General features: G+C 37.8%; 1 protein-coding gene across 2 annotated transcripts in view; it reads left to right on the top strand.

Annotated features, from left to right (window-relative positions):
• The first annotated feature begins 7679 nt into the window (after positions 1–7679).
• Positions 7680–27196, top strand: part of LOC136856885 (uncharacterized) — a 518885-nt gene continuing 499368 nt past the window's right edge. The window contains exons 1-2 of one of the 2 annotated variants that reach the window (XM_067135104.2): positions 7680–8016; positions 8368–8648. In XM_067135104.2, the coding sequence (XP_066991205.2) occupies positions 8410–8648 (239 nt within the window). In that variant the 5' untranslated portion in view covers positions 7680–8016; positions 8368–8409. Of the gene's footprint in view, positions 8649–27196 lie in introns of both variants that reach the window. The other variant, XM_067135106.2, reaches the window with a different exon arrangement.

The raw sequence follows: 27196 nt of genomic DNA on the forward strand, positions 1-27196 counted from the left end.
AATGGCCTGTGTTCTGTTACTTTCCTACGAGAATCTCCTGAAGTCAGAATTTGTCTTCAGGCACTATGCATAACTACATGCCCTATATTTCCAAATGCATATCTTAGATATTCCGTGTTGTCTCCTGTTCGCGAGAAAAAAAAAAGTTGCCATGACTTATGACTCGACCCTCGTATATACAGATATTTTAAGGTTACAAAACTAATTAATAGATTTAGTTTTAAAAATTAAATATTTTGTAGGCTTTCAAATACAACATAAATAATTGTATGCTTCTATTTTTGGTTTTTATATTTTTAAAACTTCACTATACTCACATCCACAGTGTAATGAAACTAGACCATACGACGTGCTTTCTGGAATGAAAAGGTATTAGTGATTTAACTGACACCATATTCGATGTTGAGAAATGTTGGGTAATATCATTTCATAGAATGTTCTTTATATGTTATATTTTCGAAAATGATCGTTCCGTGGAAGAACAATAACAGGAAGAGTTAGAAGAGGATAAAAAGCCATGCATACTTTTTGAAACTATGAGTTACCTACTAAACTGTTTTGTAATCAGCTACAGAGGTTGAGCAGGTGACTTTTCTTTAAAACGTTTTGTTGAGGGAGGGTGCTACTCATGTTATGAAAGATATCTGTGCTAGTCTCAGTATAATAATAATGATAATAATAATAATAATAATAATAATAATAATAATAATAATAATAATAATAATAATTGCAACTAGGGAGATTGGAAACATTTTTTTCAGCCCATTCAACTAAAACATGGTGATATAACCTTTCCCTGCCTGCTGTCATTTCTTGATAGATACAGTACTTTTGCATCCATCTCTTGGCACAGGCCAGAGAAAAGTGTAGCTTCCACCGAAGTCCCAGTCGACATCCATGACTGTGACAATATGGAAGCTGCCTGGGGTATGGGTAGTGCTGAGTACTGACATTCAGAGCACGGCTAGTGCATCTGAGTGTTATGAAAGGTGTTGCTCATAGGGTCGGTCTTGCTGCAATAGTACTTTCTGGCCCATTGGGAAAAGCAGTGGCAAAGTACCTCACTCCTCATCTTGCCTAGTACGCCTCATTTTGGTGCTACGATTGGTTTTTGCGGTTTTCTTATAACCGCATAACATTTGGTGGTGCTATTTGAGGATCCATCCAGTCTCTGGGCTGATGACCTAACAGACAGACATCACCTGTCCACTGCAGAATCATATTCAGGTGAATTTTATTTATTTATTTATTTATTTATTTATTTATTTATTTATTTATTTATTTATTTATTTATTTATTTATTTTTGGGAGGATATTTGTGCGGCCCGTTCTAAAGCCCCGGACCCGCTTTCATCGCAGGCCATTTATATCGTCCAGCCAGGTAAGGCCGTCATTTCAACTGTCTCATTCCTCGGGCTTTAACATTTGCCCAGTACCACAGCATTCGTTACCAGTGTTGTTCCTTTCTTACTTCGGTCAACGCTTTCCCTGTTTTTATCTTCGGCTTTCCATAGAAACCCCTATGGCCTTGGAGTTTCTTGTTAAGTGGGTTGCGCTCCAGGATATCATATGTGATGCCCACCTCTTGTAGATCATTCTGTTTCTCCCTCATCGAACCAGCACCCCCTCCCTCTCCCTCCTTTTGCCTTCTTATTCTGGAAATTGGAGAAGATCCGTTCGGTTGACTTTGCAGGGCTCATTCTTGTCAGGTGACCATAGGAAGCAATTCTCTTCCGCAAAGTATCGGTTATCTTTTCCACGTGGAAATAGAGCTCGTGGTTGTGCCATCTCCTGTATTCACCTTTACCTTTGATGGGGCCCATGACTTTCCTCGACATCCTTCTTTTAATAATAATAATAATAATAATAATAATAATAATAATAATAATAATAATAATAATAATAATAATAATAATAAATATTATTTCTTATAACCGCATAACCTTTGGTGGTGCTATTTGAGGATCCAACCAGCCTCTGGGCTGATGACCTAACAGACAGACATCACATTTCTATGTCAGAATTATATTTGGGTGAAATTATTTATTATTATTATTATTATTATTATTATTATTATTATTATTATTATTATTATTATTATTATTATTATTATTATTATTGAAGCCTCCGTGGCTCAGGCGGCAGCGCGCTGGCCTCACACCGCTGGGTTCCGTGGGGTTCAAATCCCGGTCACTCCATGTTAGATTTATGCTGGACAAAGCGGAGGCGGGACAGGTTTTTCTTCGGGTACTCCGATTTTCCCTGTCATCGTTCATTCCAGGAACACTCTCCAATATCATTTCATTTAATCTGTCAGTCATCATTCATTGCCCCAGGGGAGTGCGACAGGCTTCGGCAGCCGGCACAGTTTCTATCCTCGCCGCTAGATGGGATCTTCTTTCATTCCATTCCTGTCCAGGCCAAATGACTGGAAACAGGCTGTGGATTTTCATTTTTCATTATTATTATTATTATTATTATTATTATTATTATTATTATTATTATTATTATTATTATGTGACGAAGCAATAGCTACGACTGGGAAGGAAAGGACTGTGGTCTTAAAAGATACAGCTCCACTGCTCCAGCATTTGCCTGTTGTAAAAATGAGAAACTGCCGTTAGCGAGATTGAGCCCATCATATCTGGAATGCAAACAGGCAGTTACACGTCCCGAACCGCGTAACCAACTATTTCGATCCTGAACCATTGTGCTTACTACGGAAAACACGCGGATCAGATTTGCGTTAGCTATGTCTCTAGTTCTGCAAATGAGGAAGATTACTCTTTACTTTGAGGTATTTAAAGCAGCCGAGTTCAGTTGGTGCAATTCCGACTCAAAATGCCAACATACTTGGTTTACCTAAGAGCCTTAACAAAATTAAAATTAAAAACAAAATAAAGGAAAGTCATCCCCTCTCTCATTTCAGTTAAAACGGTTAAATTTGTGCAATATTATTTTAAAAGGAAGAGCTGCAATTGATTTCCCTTAATTCCTTTAACCTAGTAAACTTTTGTTTGACTTACTAGGCGAGTTTGAAAAGTAATGCACTCATGAACGATTGACCCTTACCTAGTTTCCAGTACCAAATCAACAGTATAATAAGTACAATGGAATTATACATTTTGAAAAACAATGCATATAATTAGTATGTTCATGATAGTTTCAAAAGGTTTTTTTTTTTTTTTTTTTTTTTTGCTAGGGGTTTTACGTCGCACCGACACAGATAGGTCTTATGGCGACGATGGGATAGGAAAGACCTAGGAGTTGGAAGGAAGCGGCCGTGGCCTTAATTAAGGTACAGCCCCAGCATTTGCCTGGTGTGAAAATGGGAAACCACGGAAAACCATTTTCAGGGCTGCCGATAGTGGGATTCGAACCTACTATCTCCCGGATGCAAGCTCACAGCCGCGTGCCTCTACGCGCACGGCCAACTCGCCCAGTCAAAAGGTTTAAAGTAGACATATTCTTAAAGTATGGTCATTATTTTTTTTCGCACTGTCATATTTTGTCCTAGGTTCTCACCTGTGATATCACAGCACCGAGAAATTGTAATTGGATTGGGTTCCCTGGCACATCAACTGCCCCCCCCCCCCCAGTAATGACGATTGTGGGGGAGGACGCCGACCGCCCCCACCCCCCCCACTTTGTGGAGAAAACGTTACATTGTTATTCCATTTTAGCCGGCTGAAACAAGGAATTATAGGAATTATTAAAAACAGCAATTTGTACAAGTCCCGTTGTCTTATCAGCTAATTTTTTACTTTATTTTCTTTAATTATTGACGAAAATGTTAGTGGAAATACGCACAAAATGTCGTTCGTCGTGGCTAAGCGATTTGTATAGCGCCACAGCAAGTAGTTGTGACTTTGCATTTGCTGTGAGGAAGGGTAGTAGGGGTATATTTTTCGCCAAGGTCATGGACACTGAGGTATGATTCACCCCCTTGCCGCGCGCATTCGTCAGTCTGGCAGTCTTTTTAGTGTCTGTTCGTTTCTTGTTGTGTAGTCAATTACTAAAATAATGCTGTTTAGTTGTGTAATCACGGCGTACTTATATTTAATTGTAATACGTGTGTAATATTGTTCCTTTGGTGAAATGTTTATTGTATAAAATTGAATCGAAATCGCATAAAACTATTATTACCGCGCTTAAGTTGGTAAACTGTCAACTTTTACCTCTCTGTCGAAATTCGCTCAGAGAACATAAAAAACTTGCAATATTGTAGCCGTTTATTCCTTTATTTTTTAACGTTTGGTGTATATATACCCCACCTCTCCTCCTCCTCCCGCTATATCCTACTGATCCGGATACTTTTAGTTGTCCGTACATTTTGCCCCCCTCCCACTTCTAATTTCCAATCGCCGCTATTGCCTACCCCGCGGGTTCCATAGGAGCTTGGTGATGGGGAAGTATGACCCGCAAGATTTGGTTTGTCAGGGGCTCCGGGCTTTGAAAATTAGTCGGGGTACTCTTATTCACAGTCTAAAAATGGGGAAGGCCCTGGGAAAAGCCTAAATTCACTAATGAAAATGCAGTTTTAGGTGTTTTTGTATGAGCAGTAGGGCCTACTTGTTGGAAAACAAACTACTGTTCTATTAGGGTCTTTTTCAACAATAATAGAAAAAGTCGTCAGAAACCCACAGAAAAAGTAAAAGTGTGTTTTAATAATTAAAAAGTAAGATATTTTACATTTTGAATAGGCCTATATGTGAATTTAAAGGATGGAAGCCAAAGAAATTGTCTCTAAAATCTGGTAAAAGAACATAATAGTATAGTTTTCTCTTAGAATGATACTACACTGAGTTAAAGAAAGTAAACTGCCTAAAATTTGGCGCTTGTTGTTAGTATAAGCTAATTGTAAAAGCGAAACTGAAAGTTTTGAAGTCTGTAGTACAGAATTTAAAGTCTTCGTGGAATTTCTCATTTTCACTCATAAAGAGTGTGTTCCTCCTACGAAAATGTTCGCCACAATTTCGAGTTTCAATTTATTTTTTATTTCTTGATCATGAACATGTATGATTGCGTTGTCGTTAAATTTTCCTTGCGTCATTGTACTGCGTAGGTAAGTATTTAATCTTCTCAGAGTGAAACGTTCTGATGTACATATAAAAGTAGGCAAAGTTAATGCGTTCTATTCTGGAATCAGTTAACTTCGATGATGTTTTGGAAAAATCAGTTCTAATTAATGATAAAAATAAAATATCCATATACCTCACTTATGATTGAGAATAAAGTAAACAAACAATTCTTAGTGGGCTCTTCTGCTCCGCCGTTGGTAAGGCACGGGACAAATATATCTTGGTATTACTAGGGTTAAGGACTAAGAGGAAAACTTCAGATTCCCTTCTTTTCTTCCTTTTTTTCTTCAGCGAGCGTGTTGGCCGAGGGGTTAGGGTCCCGTAGCTGCGAGCTTACATTTGTCAGCAGCCCTGAAGATGGTTTTCTATGGTTTCTCATGTTCACACCAGGAAAATGCTGGGGCTGTAACTTAATTAAGGCCTCGACCGCTTCCTTCCTAATCCTAGCCTTTTCCCACCCTTCCGTCGTCGAAAACCTTCAATATGTTAATGCGACGTTAAATCACTAGTAAAAAGAAATATTTTCTTCTATTATGACCTCATTTTATCTTTCTCCTCCCTTTCTGTGCAGGTTGCTGAAAACCTCCACAACTTTTTTTTTTTTGGGGGGGGGGGGGTGGTTCCCGTGCACCGTAGCACCCTCCGGAGTCGACACTCCTGAAGAGTGCCTACATAGAATTAACAACCTTATGTGTTATTTTAATTCACTTCCGTTCTCTAGTGAAATATAACAACGTCATGTTCTATTTATATTCACTCCCGTTCTCTGGTGAAATATAACTTTCAATAAACGGTGAAGCGAGATGAAACAACTACAGGTAAAGGCAGATGGACACTAGGCAAGCAAATACACATGAAGAAAGTTCCACGGGCTTACCACATTAAGAATGATACAACTATCTATCTAGGAAGGTGAGAAATTTCACTTGATGACTGCTGCCCATATTTAATTTGTTACAGTTAACCTGGTTATTTGTAAGATTGTAGCGATAAAAATACACATTTAGACTTGTTTTCTGTGGAGAACCGATCCTTACTGATACCGCAATTATGGTAGTTGCTTTTGCTTATACAGTATATATTTATTGAACGAATCAACGACTTACCGCAATTACGGGTTGCCACAATGAATAAAGTAAAGCGTATCAGGATACAGAATGTTTTATCATATAGAAATATAGCGGTACCGGTAAAATATATATATATAGAGGTCCGAACAAATGAGCTCTCCTGATGTGTACAGGCCCACGTATGGTGGACAAATGACCAGTTTCTGAACAAAGTTTAATTCAGAGAGTCCTACCGAATTAGTTGCTCATTCGACTACTATTTACTTACTTTCACCTAATAAAAAATAAATAATAATAAATAAATGTGTCACTGTACTTCGTCTAAACGTGGGTGGCAGGTTCCAGGGGCTATTTCCGAGAACTGTGCTATGCTACTATTCATCATAATAGTAGGCCTACCTGAAAGCATATGCACCAGTACTATATTTGTATTTTTGTTAGAACACATTTAAAAACGTGCCGTACGGTACAAATCCTTCATAACTTTATCTGTATTGTTGAGAAGAAACGTTTTCTCCAATCAACTCATACACACGTCTTTATTGTTATTTGTGTTTCCTAACACAATATCCTGAGACTTTGTTTTCCACACTGATTTATATTTCTGCCTCATCGACGTCTCTTCTTCTTCGTCCCCGCGCACCATAATATTTTTAATTACCGGTACCTCTTTAAAGGCCTGACATAGTATGGCTGTTGGATACGAGGTTTCTGAACGCGTTTGTGAACTCCTTTGCGCGCCTTATTTTAAATGCTTGACGACCGGAGATTAAAAACCAAAAAAACTAATACTATAAAGAGAGATTACAAGACATACCTGTGAGCATATTATTATTATTATTATTATTATTATTATTATTATTATTATTATTATTATTTCTTCTATTCACGAACTTACTTCGACTTATTGATGAATTGATTTTGTTACGTTTGAGACCACGTGTGGTTGCTCGTTTATAAACATGAACAATTTCCTTTGAAGAACGCTGCAATGGTCGAGGGAGTATAGACCTGACGGATAACAGCGATTGAGGTTGCGTTCCTTTATGTGGTAGTTATGTTGGCGGCTGGTTTCCATAGATTGCAGTGTGTTCCTCTGTCGCCGGATAGAAGGTGGATTGCATTCCTTTGTAACGAGTAACATGTAGAAGGCGGGTGTTTTCCATTGGATGATCAGTATTGTTACTTTTTAATTGCCTTTTCCAATATGATGGAATTGGTGATTTTAATTGGTGAGAGATAGTGGTGATTATTGTTTTAAGAGGAAGTGTTAATTGGTGAGAGATTAGTCGTATTTAAACATTTACGAAAGCTGGCTATGAAATAGAAGGTAGTTATTGCTATGTTGAGAACAGTTATAATTTCATGTTGTAGGGCTTTATGAAAGTTTATTTCGTTATTATCCCGTAGTCTACAACTTATTTATCACAGATGGAATTTAAAATGTAATATGCATACATGAAGATCAGTATAACATCTCGCAACTGAACTGCGGTGGGGTGGCACGAGTGTGCTAAAGCTGCAAAAGTAAGATGGCGTCAATTGTTAGGAATTGAATAAATTGTGGTTGAGCTAAACTTTCGGATAAGGGAGCGTTCCAGATTTATATCTACGTGAAAAATAGCCGCCAATACATCACCTTGGTGCAAAATATTTCGGAGGAGTAACGTAATGGCGACTTGGGGAGAGGAGTAATTGAACGGAAGTTGTCACACGGTGCGCGAAGAGCTTGTTTAATAGTTTCAATTACGTTTAGCAACTTGGATCACGAGAGGAGGACATTGGAAAGTGTGCCGTTTGAGAGTGCAGTGCAGAATGATTTCATAAAGCAGAGGGATAATTGGAATGCATTTCCGCTAGCCAATGTATGAAATTCATGTGTATTGGTTAGGTTAGAACTTTCCATATAACAAGCACACAATGCCATATAAATCATGCCCTAAAAAGAGATAACTACATAAAATATATTATTAAAATATTTCTGTCCGATAGCCCGTCATAATCATAGTCGTGTGTATGATTGATTTGCTGGAATTTGAAAATTGCTGTATTCATTGGCTAGCCACTAATTAAAACAAGACGTTTTAGGTTGTCAAAAGTGAAAGGTTGTGTTTTGATCATTCCCATTTAAAAAGGATGTTGAATATTTACTGTGACCCAGTGTACCGACTTTATGTTATTTTGAATTGCTTGTGACAAGTGATTTCCTTGTACAGATACTGCATCAGAGCCATTGTACAGTACTGTGCTAAGCGAAAATGGCTCAATTCTATCAGCTGGTCCATGGGGGTGGTAGTACTACTGTAACTCTTGATGAAATCCATCACATGTATCCAAATGGACATATTCAATACATTATAAATGATGATGAAACTGGAGCCATTCAGTACCAGAATCAACCAATGATTGGTATTGACCAGCAGACTGGTGCAACAGTGCAGCTTGGTTCATATCCACATCAGCAGCAGATAGTGGTGGAGAACAGTCCTCATCAACCGTAAGTAGATTTAATCCAGTTTGAATGTACTACACTTTTGCTAATAGTTTGCATGGGCACCCAGGGAGGAGTAAAACTGTAAGATTTCTCATGTTTCTTGTTACATCTTTAGTTCGATTGAATAGTGTAAATAGTCTTTTTTTTATTTAAGCTTGCATGCAATTTCTGATGTACGACCATTTGAGACAAGACTCTTGTGATTTTAAAGTAACATTTCTGTGAAGGTAGGGGATTTCCATGGGTAGAACTCGTGAAATGTGGGTGCCACAGGCATCCCGATCTCTGGTGCACACACACACTTGAGTGGTCTCCTTTGTTGGATGATCAGGAGGGTTGATATAGGCCTAAATCATGACATTAACAAAATTAAATTGGATATTTTTGATTTAAATCAGATTTGACAAACGTTCTAAATTACACAACAATTATTCAGTTATGGCTTCAGCAGCTGGCACAATTCCTATCTTCGCCGCTAGGTGGGGGCTTCATTCACTCCATTCCTGACCCGGTCTAATGACTGGAAACAGGCTGTGGACTTTCATTTATTCAATTATGGCATATTCATTCATATATTTAACAGCTAGCCTATTATTTTATCAGCATATTTTGCATATAAAAACCTGTAGGCCTGTTTATTTAATTTAGAATACTTAATTTTATTAGAAAGAAGTCGATAAGGAACTGAGATAGTCGTTAGTTCCTAGTAAAATTACAAGAGTTTTAAAACACTTCCAGACACATGGCTCATTACAAGAATAGCCTATTCTTGTTTGAATTTTTGAGAACACTGTAGCACAATGAGATATAGGCCTAATGTGTACAATACACTATGTTTTATTGTATGGGCTAGAACAGTCTTGTTTCTTTTGTTAACCTGTCTCTGTCTCATCCTTGGCTTTGACAGTATGAAAGTGGATGAGATATGAGTGATGCTATGTTGTTGTGGCTCATCAGTCCATTTCTATTCCTTTGATTCAGCTCTCCATGCCACCCTAACCTGTGCTAACGGTGCCATTTGTACATAATTACTACATCTAGCTCTGTTTGTCATATTCATGCCTTGGTCTGCCCTTACCATTCTCAGAGATTTGATTTCTTCTTCTTGGAGCCTTTTGTATATAAATGTTGAAAAGGAGATGGAACAAACTGCAACCTCGTCTCACTTCTTTCTGGATTGCTGCTGCCTTTTCATAGCCCTTGATTCTTATCACTGTAGACTGATTTTTCTGCAGATTGTAGATAATTATCCTTTCTCGGTATCTGATCCCAGTCACCTTCAGATTCTCAAATAGCTTGGTCCAATCAGCATTATCAAATGCCATTTATAGGTCAATGAATGCCATGTACGTGGACTTGTTTTTAATTTGACCCTTTAAGATGCGAGATAGGTAGGGAATAGTGAGTAGTAGGCCTAACAGAAAGTTTGTCGTAAGTATTCATTTTAACAGTTGTGCGTTGAGAGTTATATCACATCTCGGTCTCGTCACACTGATGGTGCAGTAGTTTAAAAATGTCAGCACCTGTTTTTTAGGAAATAGGTATAATAACATAGTCGGGTGGCACTTTTCTGTATCATACATTTTACACACCAAGTTTCTCCTAATGCAGTCAGTAATTCAGAGGGAATGTCATCAATTCCAAGTGCCTTGTTCCTATCTAGGTCTCTCAAAGCTCTGTCAAATTATGATCTCAAAGTTGGGTATCCCATTTCATCAGCATCAGCAGCCTCCTCTTATTCCAGAACCTCCTCATCTAAGTTACCTCTTTCCCTTGATACAATTGTTGAATATATTGCTGTCATCTTTCTGCCTTGTCTTCTTTCCCTAGAAGTGTTTTTACATCTGAGCTCTTAATATTCACTCACTTAGTTTTTCTTTCTTCAAAGGTTTCCTTGATGTTCCTACCTTTCCATCTGCCTTTCATGCAGCCATACGAGCTTCAACATCTCTTTCAACAATTCTTCCTTAGCTGTCCTGCACTTTCTATTTCATTCATTGTACTTTTGCTGTTTGTCAGTCAGGTCTAGTATCTCCTGAGTTATACACCGATTCCTTTGATCATGTCTTTCTTCCTTTCTTCAGCAGATCTGCTGATCCCATTCTTCACGACTGTCCTCTCTCCATCATTGTGTTTCCTTCAGCCTTTTCATTTAGTCTTGTGCAACATGTTCCTTGAAACAATCCTTCTCTTTCTTTCAACTTGTCTATATCTCGTCTCTTTCCTTTCTTCCTTCAATTTCTTCAGCTTGAGATTACATTTCATGACCGCCAAGTCGTGGTCTGGGTCCACATCTGGTCCTGGGAAGGTCTTGCATTCCAACACCTGTTTTGTGAATCTCTGGTTAACTTTTGTGAAGTCTATTTGATAACCTACCTTCCAATATCTCCAGGTCTTGTACAGCCTTTGTTTGTGGTGTTTGAACCAAGTTTAGCAAGGACTAAATTGTGATCCCAGTCTGAGTTCTCCTATTACATTATCTTCTCTTCCTCGACCTACCACTGCATTCCAATAGTCTCCCATCACAGTTAGATTCTTGTCTCCCTTTAGGCCTACATATTGTATTACATCTTCTCTATCTTCATATATTCTTTTGATGATTTTATCATCATCTGTTGAACTAATAGACAAATAGACCTGCACTATTGTGGAGGACATTGGCTTGGTGTCTATCTTGACAACAATAATCTGTTCACTACGCTGGTCATAGTAGCTTACCCACTGCCCTGTTTTCTTATTCATTACTAAACTAACTCCTGCATTCCCCCTGTTTGATTTTGTGTTGGTAATTTTGTAGTCGCCACACCAAAGATCCTGCCCTTCCTGCTAACATACTTCACTTACCGTACACCAACTACTTCTAACTTACGTCTATCCATTTTCTTTTTCAGATATTCGAACCTATCACAATGATTCAAACTTATAACATTCCACACTCTGACGTGCAGAATGTCAGTATTCTTCCTGATGATTGTAGTACCCTTCCGGAGATCGGAATGGGGTAGCCTGCTATTTTTCCTCTGAAATATTTTATCCGAGAAGAAGCCATCATCAGTACATCATTCATTCAGAGAGAACTGTATGTTCTCAGGAGTTAGTTATGGCTGTATTATTTTTCCCATTGCTTTCAGCTGGGTAGCCATTAGGGCTATCAACATAGCTAAGTCAAGTTAAATATTATTACAAAGCCATATCAGTCAATCATCCAGACTTCTGCTCTTGCAATTTCCAAAAGGCTGTTACCCCTATTGATGAGCCATTTGTTAGTCTGGTCTCTCAACAGATATCCATCGGATATGGTTGCACCTATGGTTTGGCGACCTGCTTCATTGGGACGCACAAGCCTCTCCACCATGTCAAGATCGCATGGTTCATAGGGAAAGACTTGGAAAGCATTTTGCCCTTGAGAGCCTACTCAGAATTGTTTTACCAAATGGCTGCTGTTATCATGTTATTCCATCCACTCACTGTGCGCTACCCACCACAGAGAGCCTAAATAGATCATCTGAATATTATTTAATCTAGTTTTATTATTTCAAACTAGTTGCATTAAGACCATTTCATATAATTTTAAAATAACACTGTAACATTTAGCCTGAATTAGCTATAAAAAGATTTACTGTACAATTGTATTTCTTTAATTTATAAAATTTACAAATATCTCTCTCTCTTTTTAATAAGTAATGATTTAAATTCATGTCCTCATCACAAGGTGGTGCAGCTCTTTTCAGACAAACACCCCCTGGAGAGGTGATATGTGTGTACCAATTTAACCATGTACCTGGGCTCTCCTCTCATTCATGAATCCGTGGCAGTACTGGGAATTGAACCTGGGCCTCCGTGGATGGCAGCTAATAGTTATGTTACGCTATGGAGATTCTCTGTACAATTCCTTGTATTGTCAGAAATTTTATAATCGTAGGAGGGCTGGTATTTGATTAAAATGGTACATGCAGTTTGCCTCTATTCTCCACTGAAGGTGTGTGTGTGAAAAGAGCTACACCACCTCAGTACAGGAAAGCAAGTTTACTTTCAGCGATTTAAATCATTGAAAGTCTGAGTGATTAGGGATAAATTAATATACATACTCCTGAACAAAGTCTAACCTATTAGGCATATACCATAAACATACCAATAGTGGTAAATTAATATACATACAGACCTAATACCAATGTAGTTGGTCCGTTATTGGACATTATAAATTTTCCAGTTAACTCATTCCTGGTTGCCAGCGTTTTGCCCCAGTGTGCTAAGTTGGGCTCATCAGGTGGTTAATAGCACACCCGCCAATACGCATGGCTAGTGCATACTGTGGAGGCCACTGCGTAGGCTACTTGGAGCTACCGGCAGTGCCAGTGCACTATGAGAGACTTTGTCTCATTTCCAGAATTGATGCCTGCCTGAACATCAGATGATACAGATGTTCATTCCCATAGGGAACCTGAAATATTTGTCCCGAATGAGTAAATTTATAATACCAATGTAGTTAGTCCGTTATTGAACATTATAAATTTTCCAGCAAACTCATTCCTAGTTGCCAGCGTTTTGGCCCAGTGTGCTAAGTTGGGTTCATCAGTTGGTAAATAGCACACCCACCAATACGCATGGCTAGTGCATACCGTGGAGGCCACTGTGTAGGCTACTTGGAGCCACCGGCAGTGCCAATGCACTATGAGAGACATTGTCTCATTTCCATAATTGATGCCTGCCTGACCATCAGATGATACAGATGTTCATTCCCATAGGGAACCTGAAATATTTGTCCCGAATGAGTAAATTTATAATACCAAATGTAGTTGGTCCGTTATTGGACATTATACATTTTCCAGCTAACTCATTCCTGGTTTGGGTGGGTGTACTATTTACCAATTGATGAGCCCAACTTAGCACACTGGGACGAAACGCTGGCAACCAGGAATGAGTTAGCTGGAAAATTTATAATGTCCAATAACGGACCAACTACATTGATGTTATATATTTACGCATTCGGGACAAATATTTCAGGTTCCCTATGGGAATGAACAACTATATCAACATACAGACTTAACCAAAATTTAGCTAGTCATTTGATATTTCACAAGAATTCACTATCTTAGTTTTGATGACTGCTTGATCCAGTTTTGATCACTGCATTACCATACCCAGCATCTGATCAGACGTGAACACTGAGATGAATTTTCGACGAATCTGAGTATTATTTTTTTCTCCAAAGTGGTACATATATTGCTGTGCTACAGCTACTAAGCGTACAACAAAACTGTCTATACTGCATCACGCAACAACCCGCCTTTCTCGCAGAACTCGTTTTCAAGTTTGATGACGATTGAATTCTTTCCAGTCAACGGGTGTCACATATGCGATAGCATTCACCTTCACTTCTTGCAGCTTCATTAACAGGGTGGAACCTGTAATGTTTTATTCTCATAGAGTTCTTTTGATTTAAGTCTAGGCCAGCTTGAAGGCACTGAGTTTCAACATGCAAGGAGGCAAGCATAGAACCGCATGTCCATGCATTTTCAGTAATTCATCAAACCGGTATTCTTTTCTGGATTTTTAAAATCCTTGATCAGTTCAGATAGCTGAAGTTTCTTCATTCCTTAATAAAACATCACTTTGTTTTCTTTTAGCCATTTCACCATATTTTAAACGGCATACAGAGAGGGTACTTTGTTTTCTTCAGTCCAGGTACTTTGCTTTCTTCAGTACAGTGGTAAGGTGCATTGTCAGATATTGTAATCATTTACTTCTAGAGGGAAGATTAGGATGAGTTTCTCACTCACCCATTTATAAAAATTTATCCGGCTCATTTGTCCATGGTATTCTCCCGTGGCCTTTCCTACTCTAAACATCAGCTTTGCGCCATCGATAAACCTACTATTAGAACCAGCGTGGACAAGCATCAGCCTGTTTGAAGAGCTCCTGGTGTTTGTAACTCCATGAATACTCTCAGTTTATCAACATTTTAAAAGTACCGATTTTTATGTCGGCCGGATACAGCGAGATCTTAAGGCGACAATAGGATAGTAAAGGGCTGAGACTGGGAAGGAAGTGACTGTGGACTTAATAAATGTACAGCGGTAAACTGCGCCACCTGTGCGAAGGAAGTTTGCTCCAATGAAGAATCAATAGAATGCGAAGAATGCGATAGATGGCAACACCTTGAATGTAGTGCACTAACGAGAGGGGAATTCAACATCATGCAGAGGGAGCATTGCTAGCTCACATGGATTTGTGTGGATTGCAAACCACGCACCATAAAAAGGAAAGATATAGAGCAATCAATAATGACGAAACTAATGCAAAAAATTCAAGACATAATGAACAACATGATCGCAAATATTGGAGTAATAATGAGAGAAGAGATCCAAATAGCAATAAGGACAGAATTTGACCAATGCCTCCCAAGAGTAATTGCAAGACGAAAAGCACCAAACATACCAAACTGGGTGGAGAATGAAGAACCGATTAGAAACGCCGAACATAGTCCAAATGTAGAAAATCAAAATGGTGAAAGCAGAGACAAAGAGAGAAGAGACATCGTTAAATTACCCAATGATCAAGACAAAGAAGATGATATGAATCAAAGTGAACTGATACAGGACGTCTCTAAACAACGGAAGAATGACCGGGACACTGTAGAAGAAAGGGCCGAGATGCGAAGGAGACAGAAATGGAAAGCAGATGAATCCACAGGAACTAAACCGGATGATAGCTACGAGCTAAGGGCTGCGGAACGAAAAGTCTGGCTATTTATTGGTAGAGCAAGCAAGGGAACTTCAACAGAATCAATAAAGAAATATCTAGAGAGAAACAAAATAGAAGGGGAGACAAAATGTGAAGAACTCGGAACGGTTGGCAACAGGAAATCCTTCAAGGTAGGGATACCATACAAATATATGGATCTTGTATATAGTGCAGACTTCTGGCCAAAGGATATAATATTCCGAAGATTTTGCTTCAAGCGAAGCCAAGGAAGAAATGAATGGGAATTTCCGCCCCAACACTAATAAAACTACACAGCTAAAACTACTGCTATGGAACACGGAAGGTGCGAGAAATGCCTTGATACATATTCCTCACGAAACACTTGTAAACATAGATATTATAATTGCAACAGAGACTTTCCTCTTAGAACCAGTACACATCCAAGGATTTTACAGTACACATTCATTCGCAAAGTCTACCGATGGTAGGCCGGAGGGAGGTGTTTCATGTTTCTTCAAACCGACTATTGGAAAGATAACCAGCGCCACGAAAGAAGACAATTTGCTAATTACAAGAACAACACTTCTTACAACAGTAGGCCTGTACATGCCTCCACACTGGACAACGGAAGATGCAATAGAACATCTAATGAAAGCGTTGACGGAGGTGAAACATGATGAGTCAGTCCTTTTAGCAGGAGATCTTAACTGCAGAATAGATAAAATCAGTAACAAGACTGAACTGATTCTGGAAACACTCAGCGAGGAAGGCTTCAAACTTGTAAACGACCCAGAACTTAAAACATACTTCGCACACAACGGCACCAGTTCAATTGATTTAGTATTTTATAGAGGAAAATATGTCCGAAATCTGGCCCAAGAAGGTTTATGGTCGTCTTCTGCAGCACCAATCAGAAAACATATTCCCATTGAAACTACATTTGAAATAGAAAATATGCAGACAAAATACATTACTAAGACCACCAATGACAGACCATCAAGAAAGATTGATATAAATATCCTCAAACAAAACGAGACGCAAATAGAAACTTCAGAGCAGCTCATAGATGAGGGCAACACAACTGGAGCATTAGAACTAATAAATAACATACTTCAACAAGCTCTTATTCCACCAAGACAACGCAGAGCTCAGCCCTGGTTTAATGAAAAATGTTACAAAATGCGTACAGAAACACTAGAAGCGTTATACGTAGTCAAAACGACAGGAAGAGATGAAGATCGTAAAACCTATGCAACTAAGAGGAGAAATTACAAGCAACTTTTGAAGGAAACAAAAACTGCATTCATGGAAGAAGAAGCGAATAGAATCGCAGAAGCAGCAAAGAAAGACCCATTCATTGCCCTGAGGAAACGAAATGTAACACAAGCCACAGTTATACCGATGAAAGAATGGGAAGAACACTTCAAGAAAATACTAAATCAACAGAACATTAATGTAGCTGTGTGCAGAAGCATAACTGAGGAACGGACTCAAAATCCACCACCGATAACACCAGAAGAGATTACAGACGTCGTCACTAAAGCGAAAAGTAGGAAAGCCCCTGGGCCAGATAATATTTGCATGGAAATCTTAAAAGACTCATAGGAAACACTACTTCCTTTATGGACCAATCTCTTCAACAAATGCCTGCAATCAGGGACAATACCGGAAAGCTGGAGAACTGCAAAGATTAAAATGCTATACAAAGTACTAAAATACTAACGAGGAGACTTGAACAGGAAGTAGACCCAAAAATACCAGAATGCCAATTCGGGTTCAGGAAGGGTAGAAACACAACACAAGCTGTAAAATTTCTTCTGGACGAGATAGAATCAGCACTAAGAATACCCAAGGGAAAATACTATGCAGTCTTCATTGATTACAAAAAGGCTTTTGATCTTATAGACAGAAAACAACTACTACAAAACATCGAAGACATGATTGGAAAGACACACTACATTAGTAAAATAATAGAAGACATCTTGACATACAACGACATTGTAGTGGATGATGGAATCACAACATCTAACAAAATCAGGCAGACAAATGGTGTACTACAAGGGGACCCCATTAGCCCAACACTGTTTAATATAGCCACTGCGAACATCACCAATATCCTTCGAAATACAATGGAGACGACCCTCCTGATGTACGCCGACGATATGGTCATAGCGGGCCCCAACAAAGAGGAATTACAGACGACATTAAACGCCCTGGCAAAATGGGCACTGGAGAATGGTTTCGAGATAAACATGAAGAAATCAGCGCAGATGACATTCACGAAAGGGGGAACAGCATCACCAAAGGACACGCTGTTATTGAACAACGAAGAGATGGAAGTGGTTAATAAATTTAAATACCTAGGCATCACCCTGCAGACAACGGGTCGATCATTCAGCTACCATGTGGAAGAAAGGACAACAACGGCTATTAAATACATATGTGGACTCAAAAACCTTCATCGCTTATTGCTGAATACAGCTATGACTCTTTTCGACGCCACAATAACACCAATAATAACATATGGCATAGAACTAATATGGGAAAATCTAACGTACAAGAACCTCGAGAGAATTGAAAAGGTGAAAGCAAGATTCATAAAGCACTGCCTGCGAATAGGGAAGTATGCACCATCGAGACTTGCCTATGAATTAGCAAGAGAGACCTTCTTCATAGAGGATATCAGGTATAAGCTCAGCCTGCCATCTACTGACGCTTACCAGGCACTTCTAGCTGCTAGACAAAGGAAACGAATGGACATCGACTTGGAATTTTACAGTACCGATGCTATGCAAGACAGATCATGGACAAATGCTAACGAAGAACAAAGACACACAATCACAAGACCAGCCATTCATGACTACCACCACAAGTTATGTAGCAATAAGAAATTCCACCTACCAAACGGGAATTGCATATGTTCGCTCTGTGGAAAGCTGCGAAAAATACCATATTGTGTTATGTTCAAAAAGGACCAAAAGCATCACGCAAATTAGCAAAGGATAATTTCAAATTTGATGTAATATTGTATATGCCCTTTCGGGCTCTTTTCCTATTAATAATAATTGGCTACCTGAGATTTATTGATAGAAGTGATGTTCTTGATCTGAGTTCGGCATATTTTTGTGTGTCTTGAATAGTTACCTCACCAATAAACAATACTTGGGGGCCAATCAGTATGTTCCTGTTATTAGCATATCTCTTCCACCCAAACCGTATGTTATTCAATAAATTTCTTAAAGTGTGCACTTTCCATGGACAGTTTATTTTCTCTTTAATTGCCGTCAGTAGCCTAGTTGCTTCGGGAATAATCCTCTGCATTAGATAGAAGTCATTTACGACTTCTTATGTGACTCTTGTATCAAAGCCATCACAATGAAACTTGTATTCCTGGAGTAGGCTAGTCAGAGGAGACTCATCAGCAGGAAGTCCTTCCTAACGGATGGTTGAGATTGCTACAGGTTCTAAATTTAATTTTTTGTCTGTATTGAAGATCTACTTATGATACAAATTCTTATAATTTTGTTAAATACCACCTATTCAATACATAATAAGCTAATGAGGACTTTTTATTTTTTTATTTTTAAATGCTATTTGTTTGGGGCGTCGATCTAGAAAGATCTTTTGCCCCTACTTGCACCACACGTTAGTAACCTGCGTGTATTTGGAAATTGCAGAAGTGTAAAGTGTTGGATGTGAGGAAAGGAACGTTAAGGACGACACAGACACACAGTCCCCAGGCCAGGGTTATCAGTCATTTACAATTAAAAACCCCTGACCCGGCCGGGAATCAAAACCGCGGGGACGGACCGATGAGGACTTAAATCCTTATTAAATTGTTAACGTGGTACATGTTTCTCTCCTTTTTGTGAACATCATCAGCCAATTAACATTTACCCAAGGTTTAATAAGATCGGGAACATATCCTGTTGAGCTAAAACATGCTTTGTAAACATGAGTGACAAATCTTATAACAATAAAAATTATGTCTTTAAGTTAAAACACATTTGTCTAAAATCTTCGTGTTAACGTTGTCCTTTAAATTTATTGACAGCTGCCTCTGTGGATCAGTGGTAGTGTCGGCCTCCGGATCCCAAGATAGCGGGTTCAAACCCGGCAGAGGTAGTCGGATTTTTGAAGGGTGGAAAAGAATCTATTCGACACTCCATGTCGTACGATGTCGGCATGTAAAAGATCTCTGGTGACACATTTGGTGTTTACCCGACAAAATTCATTAATTCTCAGCTATAGACGCCCAAGAGAGTTTCGGTTTACTCGGTCTGCCATCTAGTGGGCCTAGAGTAAAACGGAACGTCAAAATTGACGAGCAGACAGCCAGATGGCGTCAAATTGAAATGTCTGCACACGGTAGCTGAGGCCATACGATTATTATTATTATTATTATTATTATTGAATTTATTGACGACACTCATCTGTTGAATATCCTTTTAAAATCATTTTAAAAACCATTTGAGATGTGGCTAATTGTATTGATTTGGATTACTTGACTTGTGTAATTGTTATTGAACCTTCGTTAACTATAGTAACAATTTTATGCAGCTGATAATTGCCTATATTATGAACACTTATCTTGTTCTCAATGTTACTGGAGTAACACTTGTACAAAATGTATTGGCATTAATCTTTTGTTGTCAATACGTCAATATTGTTTCTGAACGAACTTGTTGGTAAAATGAAAACATTCTAATGTGAAGTAGAATTTGAATGAACACCATATGTTTCCAAATTGAGCTTGTCGAATTATCTGTAATAAAAAAAATAAATGTTTAAGGCTTCAATAATTATAATTCTGTATGAACTCCTTATCGAAAGAATTGTTACTTACCTTCCTGCTGCTACGTAATTTTCTAGTGTTACTCACAGCCTCTTGTGTAGATTGTGGAGGGGCTGCTTAGGAGAAGTAAGGGGAGGAGTTGAGTTTGTTTGTGCCAATAAGCTATTAACTTTTGTCGGATTAAAATGATTATAGAATTTATTTACGGTATATCAGATTTAAGCATTTATATTCATTTCGGTCATTGTACTAAGAGGGGGTTCTTTATTTCAATTTCATCATTTACGTTTTTATTCTTGTTGTATTGTTGATCTAAATGAATCCATATATTTTCCAATTCCGTCATTTCTTTTCCCTTTTTTTACTCTTCTTAAAATTCTTAAATCCCTTTCAGTAGTTGTAAAACTGTATCCAGTTTCTTGCATGTGTGCACCCATTGCAGAATGTTTTTTGTGTTTCGCTGCATTTACATGTTCAAGATATCTTATCATAAAGCTCCAGCCAATTTGGCAAACGTATGAATAATTGCACTCTGCACATGCAAGCCTATACATTCCAGATCCTTGATATTGATTGCTATTTATATTAACTTTATTGTGATTGAAAAAAATGTTTGGTTCGTGTTTTGGGTTTTGAAGGCAATGTTAATATCTCGTTTTTAAATGGCATTAGTGACTAGGTATATAGCTGGGTTAGTAAATGTAAAAGTTGCAAACTTGGATTTCTTATTTTTTATCTGGTATGAGGTTTGTGGCCAATTTTATTTTCACCTTGTTAATGATCTTGTTAACCATCTCTTCTTCTTCCTGTTTCCGATGAGGCCTGCTAAGGACCACGTGCCAATTTAAATTCAGTTCGTCATACCTTGTTCTTTTCTCTTCCGCTCCTTCCAATATTCTTTCATCCTTTCACTATGCTGTTTCCTTCTGTCCTCGGACCACTTCGCACCAGGATTCTTGTTCAATCTTCCTTGGAATTCTTCCATACTTACTACCCTCTTTCTAAAAATTTCTCTGTCCATAGTTTCTTCTTCTCTTATATTATTTCTTTCTAAATCTTTCTTTACTTCTTGAATCCAGCTAGTTATTGCCTTTTTGTCCCAAAGATACTTGAAAATCCTTTTTGTTAATCTGGAATCATCCATTATGTAAACATGTCCAAAAAATTGCAATCTCCTTTTTCTTATGGTTTCTGCTATGTTTTCTATGTTCCTGTATATTTCATCATTAGATCCTAATTTCCATACTTCTGTTGTTTTTACAGGGCCTAAGATTTTTCTAATGATTCTCCTTTCTAGTACCTCAAGTTTATCTAATCTATAGTTTAGTACCAGGCATTCATTTGCATATAAGCATTCCAGTTTCACCACTGTAGTGTAGTGCCTTATTTTAAGATTTTTAGATAGACACTTTTTGTTATAAAAATTCTTCGTGATACCATATGCTCTTTCCATCTCCTACTGCAGATTTGTCTAAACCATTTTCTTGAATTATTTCTCCCAGATATTAGAATTTCGTTACTCTTTCCATTGGACCAATATCTGTCGCCAAAAATTTTTGAACATTCTTGATGTTTGTAATAAATTTTGTTTTTTTCCACGGAGATTCTCAAACCTGTGTTGTTGGCTATTTCTTCTTAGGTTTTCTGACAATATAGCAAAATTGTCTGGAAATGCTAGGCAATTTATGTCAATGCCTTTGTTTTTTCTCCCCAAAGTTACCAGCAAAATGTTGTGCTCTTTAAGCTTTACCTTCCAAATTCTTACAATTTTCTCTAGAACACATTTGAATAGAAGGGGTGACAGACCGTCACCTTGCCGTACCCCTGTATTCATCTTAATAGGTTTGGATATCTCACCCATAAATTTCACCTTTGAAATTGTGTCGGTAAGGGTTTCACATATTAGGTTTGCCAATTTAGTTTTCACTCCAAATTCACAAATTGTTTTATCTATGGTTTCTCTATCAACCGAGTCAAAGGCCTTTTTAAAATCTACAAAAGTCACAACAGTGTCTTTTGAATTCAATATTTTATGGCAAATTATGGATTTTAAGTTAAATATTTGTTCTCAACAAAATCTACCTTTTCAGAATCCAGCTTGATACTCACCCAATTGCTTGTCAAGTGATGTTTCTACTCTGTTCAGTAATATTTTTGAGAATACCTTGTATGCAGTGTGCAGAAGAGAGATGCCTGTATAGTTATCAACTTTTTGTTTGTCCCCTTTTTTATGCATTGGGTGTATTAGAGCCACTTTCCATTCTTCTGGAATCCTCTCTGTTCTCCAAATATGTTCAAAGATTAACTGCAGCTCTTCAATGATTTTTGACTTGAGACCATTTCAAAAGTTCAGCTGTTATAGAGTCTTCTCCACTAGCTTTATTATTTTTCAGATTGTTAATTACTCCTTTAATTTCTTCAGCAGTGGGTGGTATATCTTCTTCCAGATTTTCAGTTGTTTGAAAGAATTGCAATTTATGGTCAGGTTTAGGGCAGTTTAAAAGTTGTTCAAAGTGCTTTGCAAGTATTTACCAGTTCTCAGCATTCTCTATTTTATTACCATTATTGAGTGCAGGTCCTTTATAAAGTTAAGTTTTTTCTTTAAACTCTTGCTTGCTAGTGGAATTTTTAGGGCTTTATAAACCAAACTTAAAAATGCCACCTGTTTGTGAGAATTGGGGTGGAGTGACTGGTTCTTAATCGTTATTGGAGCAAACGTTGGTTTTCTATAAATTTGGAAGTCAAATTTATTTCCTACTCTCTTTACATTTATATCTAGAAAACTTAACAAATTGTTACTTTCTTCTTCTTTAGTGAATTTTATGCTACTGTCTAAATTATTTAAAAAATCCAAAATATTATCACTATTATTCAGTTTACTGTTTATTATGACCAAACGTGTCATCCACGTATCTCAGCCAAGGGTGTAGTTTTTCTATGTTATTCAAAATTTTAACATGTTCCAAATGATCCATATAAATGTTAGCTAGTATACCTGATGCAGGGTCGCCCGTTCCCAAGCACGTTTGATGATATACAAAGGGCACTAGGAAAGCTTTGCAATGTGAGTGAACATTTTAGACTTTTTCAAAATAATTTCCACCACACTCAATACACTTCTCCATACGTTGAAACAGTCACTCAACCAACTCTGTCACTCTTCTTCGGTTACATTTTCACACTCGTGATTCCATGCTGCCAGAAGCTCCTCGTCGGATGCAAAACGCCGCCCTTTCAGCTTCATCTTCACTTCTGGGAAGAGTGCAAAGTCACATGGGGCAAGATCAGGACTGAATGGACGGTGATCAAGCACAGTCAACCCTGATCTGGCAAGAAAATCCATTATTACATTAGCACGATGTGCTGGAGTATTGTCATGATGCAAGAGCCAAGTGTTGAGCCGTGACCTTGGACGGAGCTGCTTGAGAGCCTGGATGACCTGAGGCAGACAAGTCTCACTGTACCACTTCGCAGTAACTGTCCTTTGTGTTTCTAGCACAACCTGAGTCAGGATGCCCTGTTTAGTGAACAATACTGCGATCATCCTTTTCATCACTGACCTTGACTTTCGCACAGTCACAGGAGTACCCTCATCTTCAAACAGCCACACCTTGTTCTGGGATTTTGTTGGGACTTCGTAATAATAAAGCCAAGTTTCGTCACCTGCAACAATGCTATTGACGTTATGCGAAGTCCCATTTTCAAACTGTTTTAGCATTTTTCGGCACCATTTCACTCGATGTGCCCTTTGTTCCTCTGAAAGTGAATGGGGCACCCAAAGGGAATAAACTTTTCTAACATGGAGATGGTTGTGTAGAATTGAATGAATAGCTGATGCAGGGATGTGGAGGGTCTCTTCTACCTGCAAATATGTCAACCGCCACTTTTGCTGCAACATTTTCCTCACAGCTTCAATGTTTTCCTCAGTCACTGATTCAGATGGTCGCCCAGAACGAGGATCGTCTTCAACCCCAAAATTTCCCCTCAGGAACTCTTTTGTACCAGCGGAAAATTGTTGTCCGATGTAGACAGTCTTTCCCTAGCACAGGAGTCATTCCCCCCAGACACTGGTCAACAGTTAATCCACGAGCAAATTTGTAGTGGATAATTGCGCGATATTCACCTTTAGACCACACTGACATCTTAACTTGCTTTCAATCCCACTGCTTGGTAACAACTGGTGTTAAGGTCGTGCCTTGCTATCTTCTAGACCGGTTTTCATACCTCTTTTCATCCCTCACTATAACAGGGGTGTCCAGCCAACTGTGTTTGCACGTGCGTATTGCAAAACTTTCCTAGTGCCCTTTGTATCTTTTGATTAAATGTGAAGTAATTATTGCTTAAAACAACTCTCAATACATTAATGAATTCTTCTTTTTCACACCTACATCATTTGCTGTGACTACTGAATAAATTTTGATTATATTAATGCATTCATTAATCGGTATGCAAGGGTACATGTTATATCATATGAACACATTTTGTGATGCGGTTGTAGGTTAAATTTATTTAGCTAATCACAGAATTCAATTGAGTTATTGATTGTAGAATTATTGTTAAATTTATAGTGCTTTTTCAGTAATTGATGTATAAATTCAGAAGTTTTATAAGTTGGGCTATTCATGCAGTTGATTATAGGTCGCATGGGTATATTAACTTTGTGGATTTTCGGCATGGGTCTGGCTGTTGGTATCTTAGGACTCATATTTATTAGCTTCTGACACTAGTTCATTAAAGAGGAAAGACAAATTTTTAAGTAATTTCTTTAGATTCCGTTGAATTTTGACTTTAGGATCTTTCTGTATTATCAAATAGGTTCCATTCGAAAAAAAATCCTCTGTTTTCTTAATGTAATCTTGCTTATTTAAGATAATTGTAGTATCCCCTTTATCAGCTTTGGTTACTATTATATCACTTTAGTTAATTTTAGTCTTTAATTCTTTGATTTGTTCAGTGAAGTTGGGATTTAAGTTATTATTTATCTTTTTTTACTAAAGTTAGAAGTTTCTTTTTAATCTCGAATCTTGTATCATTTGTCAAGTCAAGTAATACCGAATCAATACAATTAGCCAGATCTCAAGTGGTTTTTTAAAGTGATTTTAAAAGGATATTCAACAGATGAGTTTCTTCAATAAATTTAAAGGACAATGTTAACACTAAGATTTTAGACAAATGTGTTTTAACTTAAAGACATAATTTTTATTGTTATATGACTTGTAAAATATTATAAGATTTGTCACTCATGTTTACAAAGCATATTTTAGCTCAATAGAATATGTTCACGAACTTATTAAACCTTGGTTAAATGTTAATTGGCTGATGATGCTTACAAAAAGGACGAAACATGTACCATGCTAACAATTTAATAAGGATGTAAGTCCTCATTAGCCTATTATCTATTGAATAGGTGGTATTTAATAAAATTATAAGAATTTGTATCACAGTAGTTGAGATCGTTCGAACTGATACATCGGTGTAATTCACAGCCTGCAAGGTACTCTTTTTTTTACCAAGAACATGAATTTTTCCTCTTTAACTTCCCTATCACACTGGTTTACAATGTTCCTTACCACTTCTCTAGCTTCACTATGAGTTGTCTTTCCCTTCTTGCTATTTACAGACATTACAGAGTCTTCACAAAACAGTTACACAGAAATAAAATGGGAAATGCCTACTACAGCAGTAATACGTAATGGATAAATGACAAAAAGAAATAGAAAAAAAATACGAACATGGAATAATGCAATGGCAGTGGACACAGAGACAGCTGGATTGAAACTGACAGTGGCAAGGGCTGCTACTTGATGGTAAAAATAAGTCACCTTGTTAGCAGCAGGAGTGCTATGGCAATGATTACATCACAGGTTTGGCTGGCGAAACCCCTTCTCTCCGTGCCTCACTAGGCTTATGCATTCTTCTGATCTCCCAACAGTGCAGTACATACTCACTTGAAGAAAAGATAAGAAAGATTTTATTACCGTAATATCTTATCCATTTAAAAACAGAGTTTGTGATGACTAGACAGTGTTTCAAATATGCAGTAAGTTCCATTCTGAAATATTAAAAACTATGTTATGGGAGTAATCCAGTCAAATCTTTTCCATTTTACAATGTGATACACTGAAATTACTCTGAATTATCTGTTTCAAGACAGCTGACTCATTTTACAGGTTTATCTGAGTGTCTGTTACATACATGTTTACTTCACTGGGCACAATATTGTTTTGGGTTGCTCAAATTGTTATACTTTTCCTTTCTAGTTTTAGCATCTCCCATGCAAACGTAACACCGGTCTTTCCCTACAGGACACTGATCTCAGTGGGTTCTTTCCAGATTGATTTTCTTATCCAGGAGAGATTCCATTGATTGAATAATCTGCTGGAAAGCTCTTTTGAATTTGCACTTCTGTGTTCCACTTAAGGTGCTACCATTTCCAGTCCAGCTTACAAAAGGAACAACTTTTTCCTGTTATGCTGGGTATTGCTTGATGAAGATGGTGTATGCATTGATACCACAAAGGTCTATGTGGGAGTAAAATACTGACACAAGCAATCACCAGGTTCCCCTCTTGCACGTGTACGTTTGAGCTATTTGGTCATTGTTATAGAGTCCACCTTTAGTTGCATTCCAGTATAATACGTATTTATGTTGATTTGTTTCCCGCCTTCTTCAGACCACAATACTGGTGCATTGTTGATAACATTCTTTGCTGGTTTTGTTTTTGTGATGTATGACAACAAAGTAACCAGTGGCTTGCCTGATGTTGGATCAGTAAACAAAACAATTGATAAATGAAGTTCTCAACTTGTTATATCTTTCAGTATCTCTGGTATATGCTTCCTGTTTTTCTGCAGAGTTCCCAATGCTTGTCGGTAGGGGTGGTCTCAGTCTTATACGTTAACTATGCTCATTAATAATAATAAAAATAATATTAATGAAACAAATAATTGCGCATGCTGCAGTGAAAATACATTACTACAAATAATAGTGATATTGTCCAAACTTAGCCTAAGTTTTAGATTGTACATGCCAAATCAAAAAACCAAATGGT

The sequence above is a fragment of the Anabrus simplex genome, chromosome 1, assembly GCF_040414725.1.
Source record: "Anabrus simplex isolate iqAnaSimp1 chromosome 1, ASM4041472v1, whole genome shotgun sequence".
Taxonomy (NCBI): Eukaryota; Metazoa; Arthropoda; class Insecta; order Orthoptera; family Tettigoniidae; genus Anabrus; species Anabrus simplex.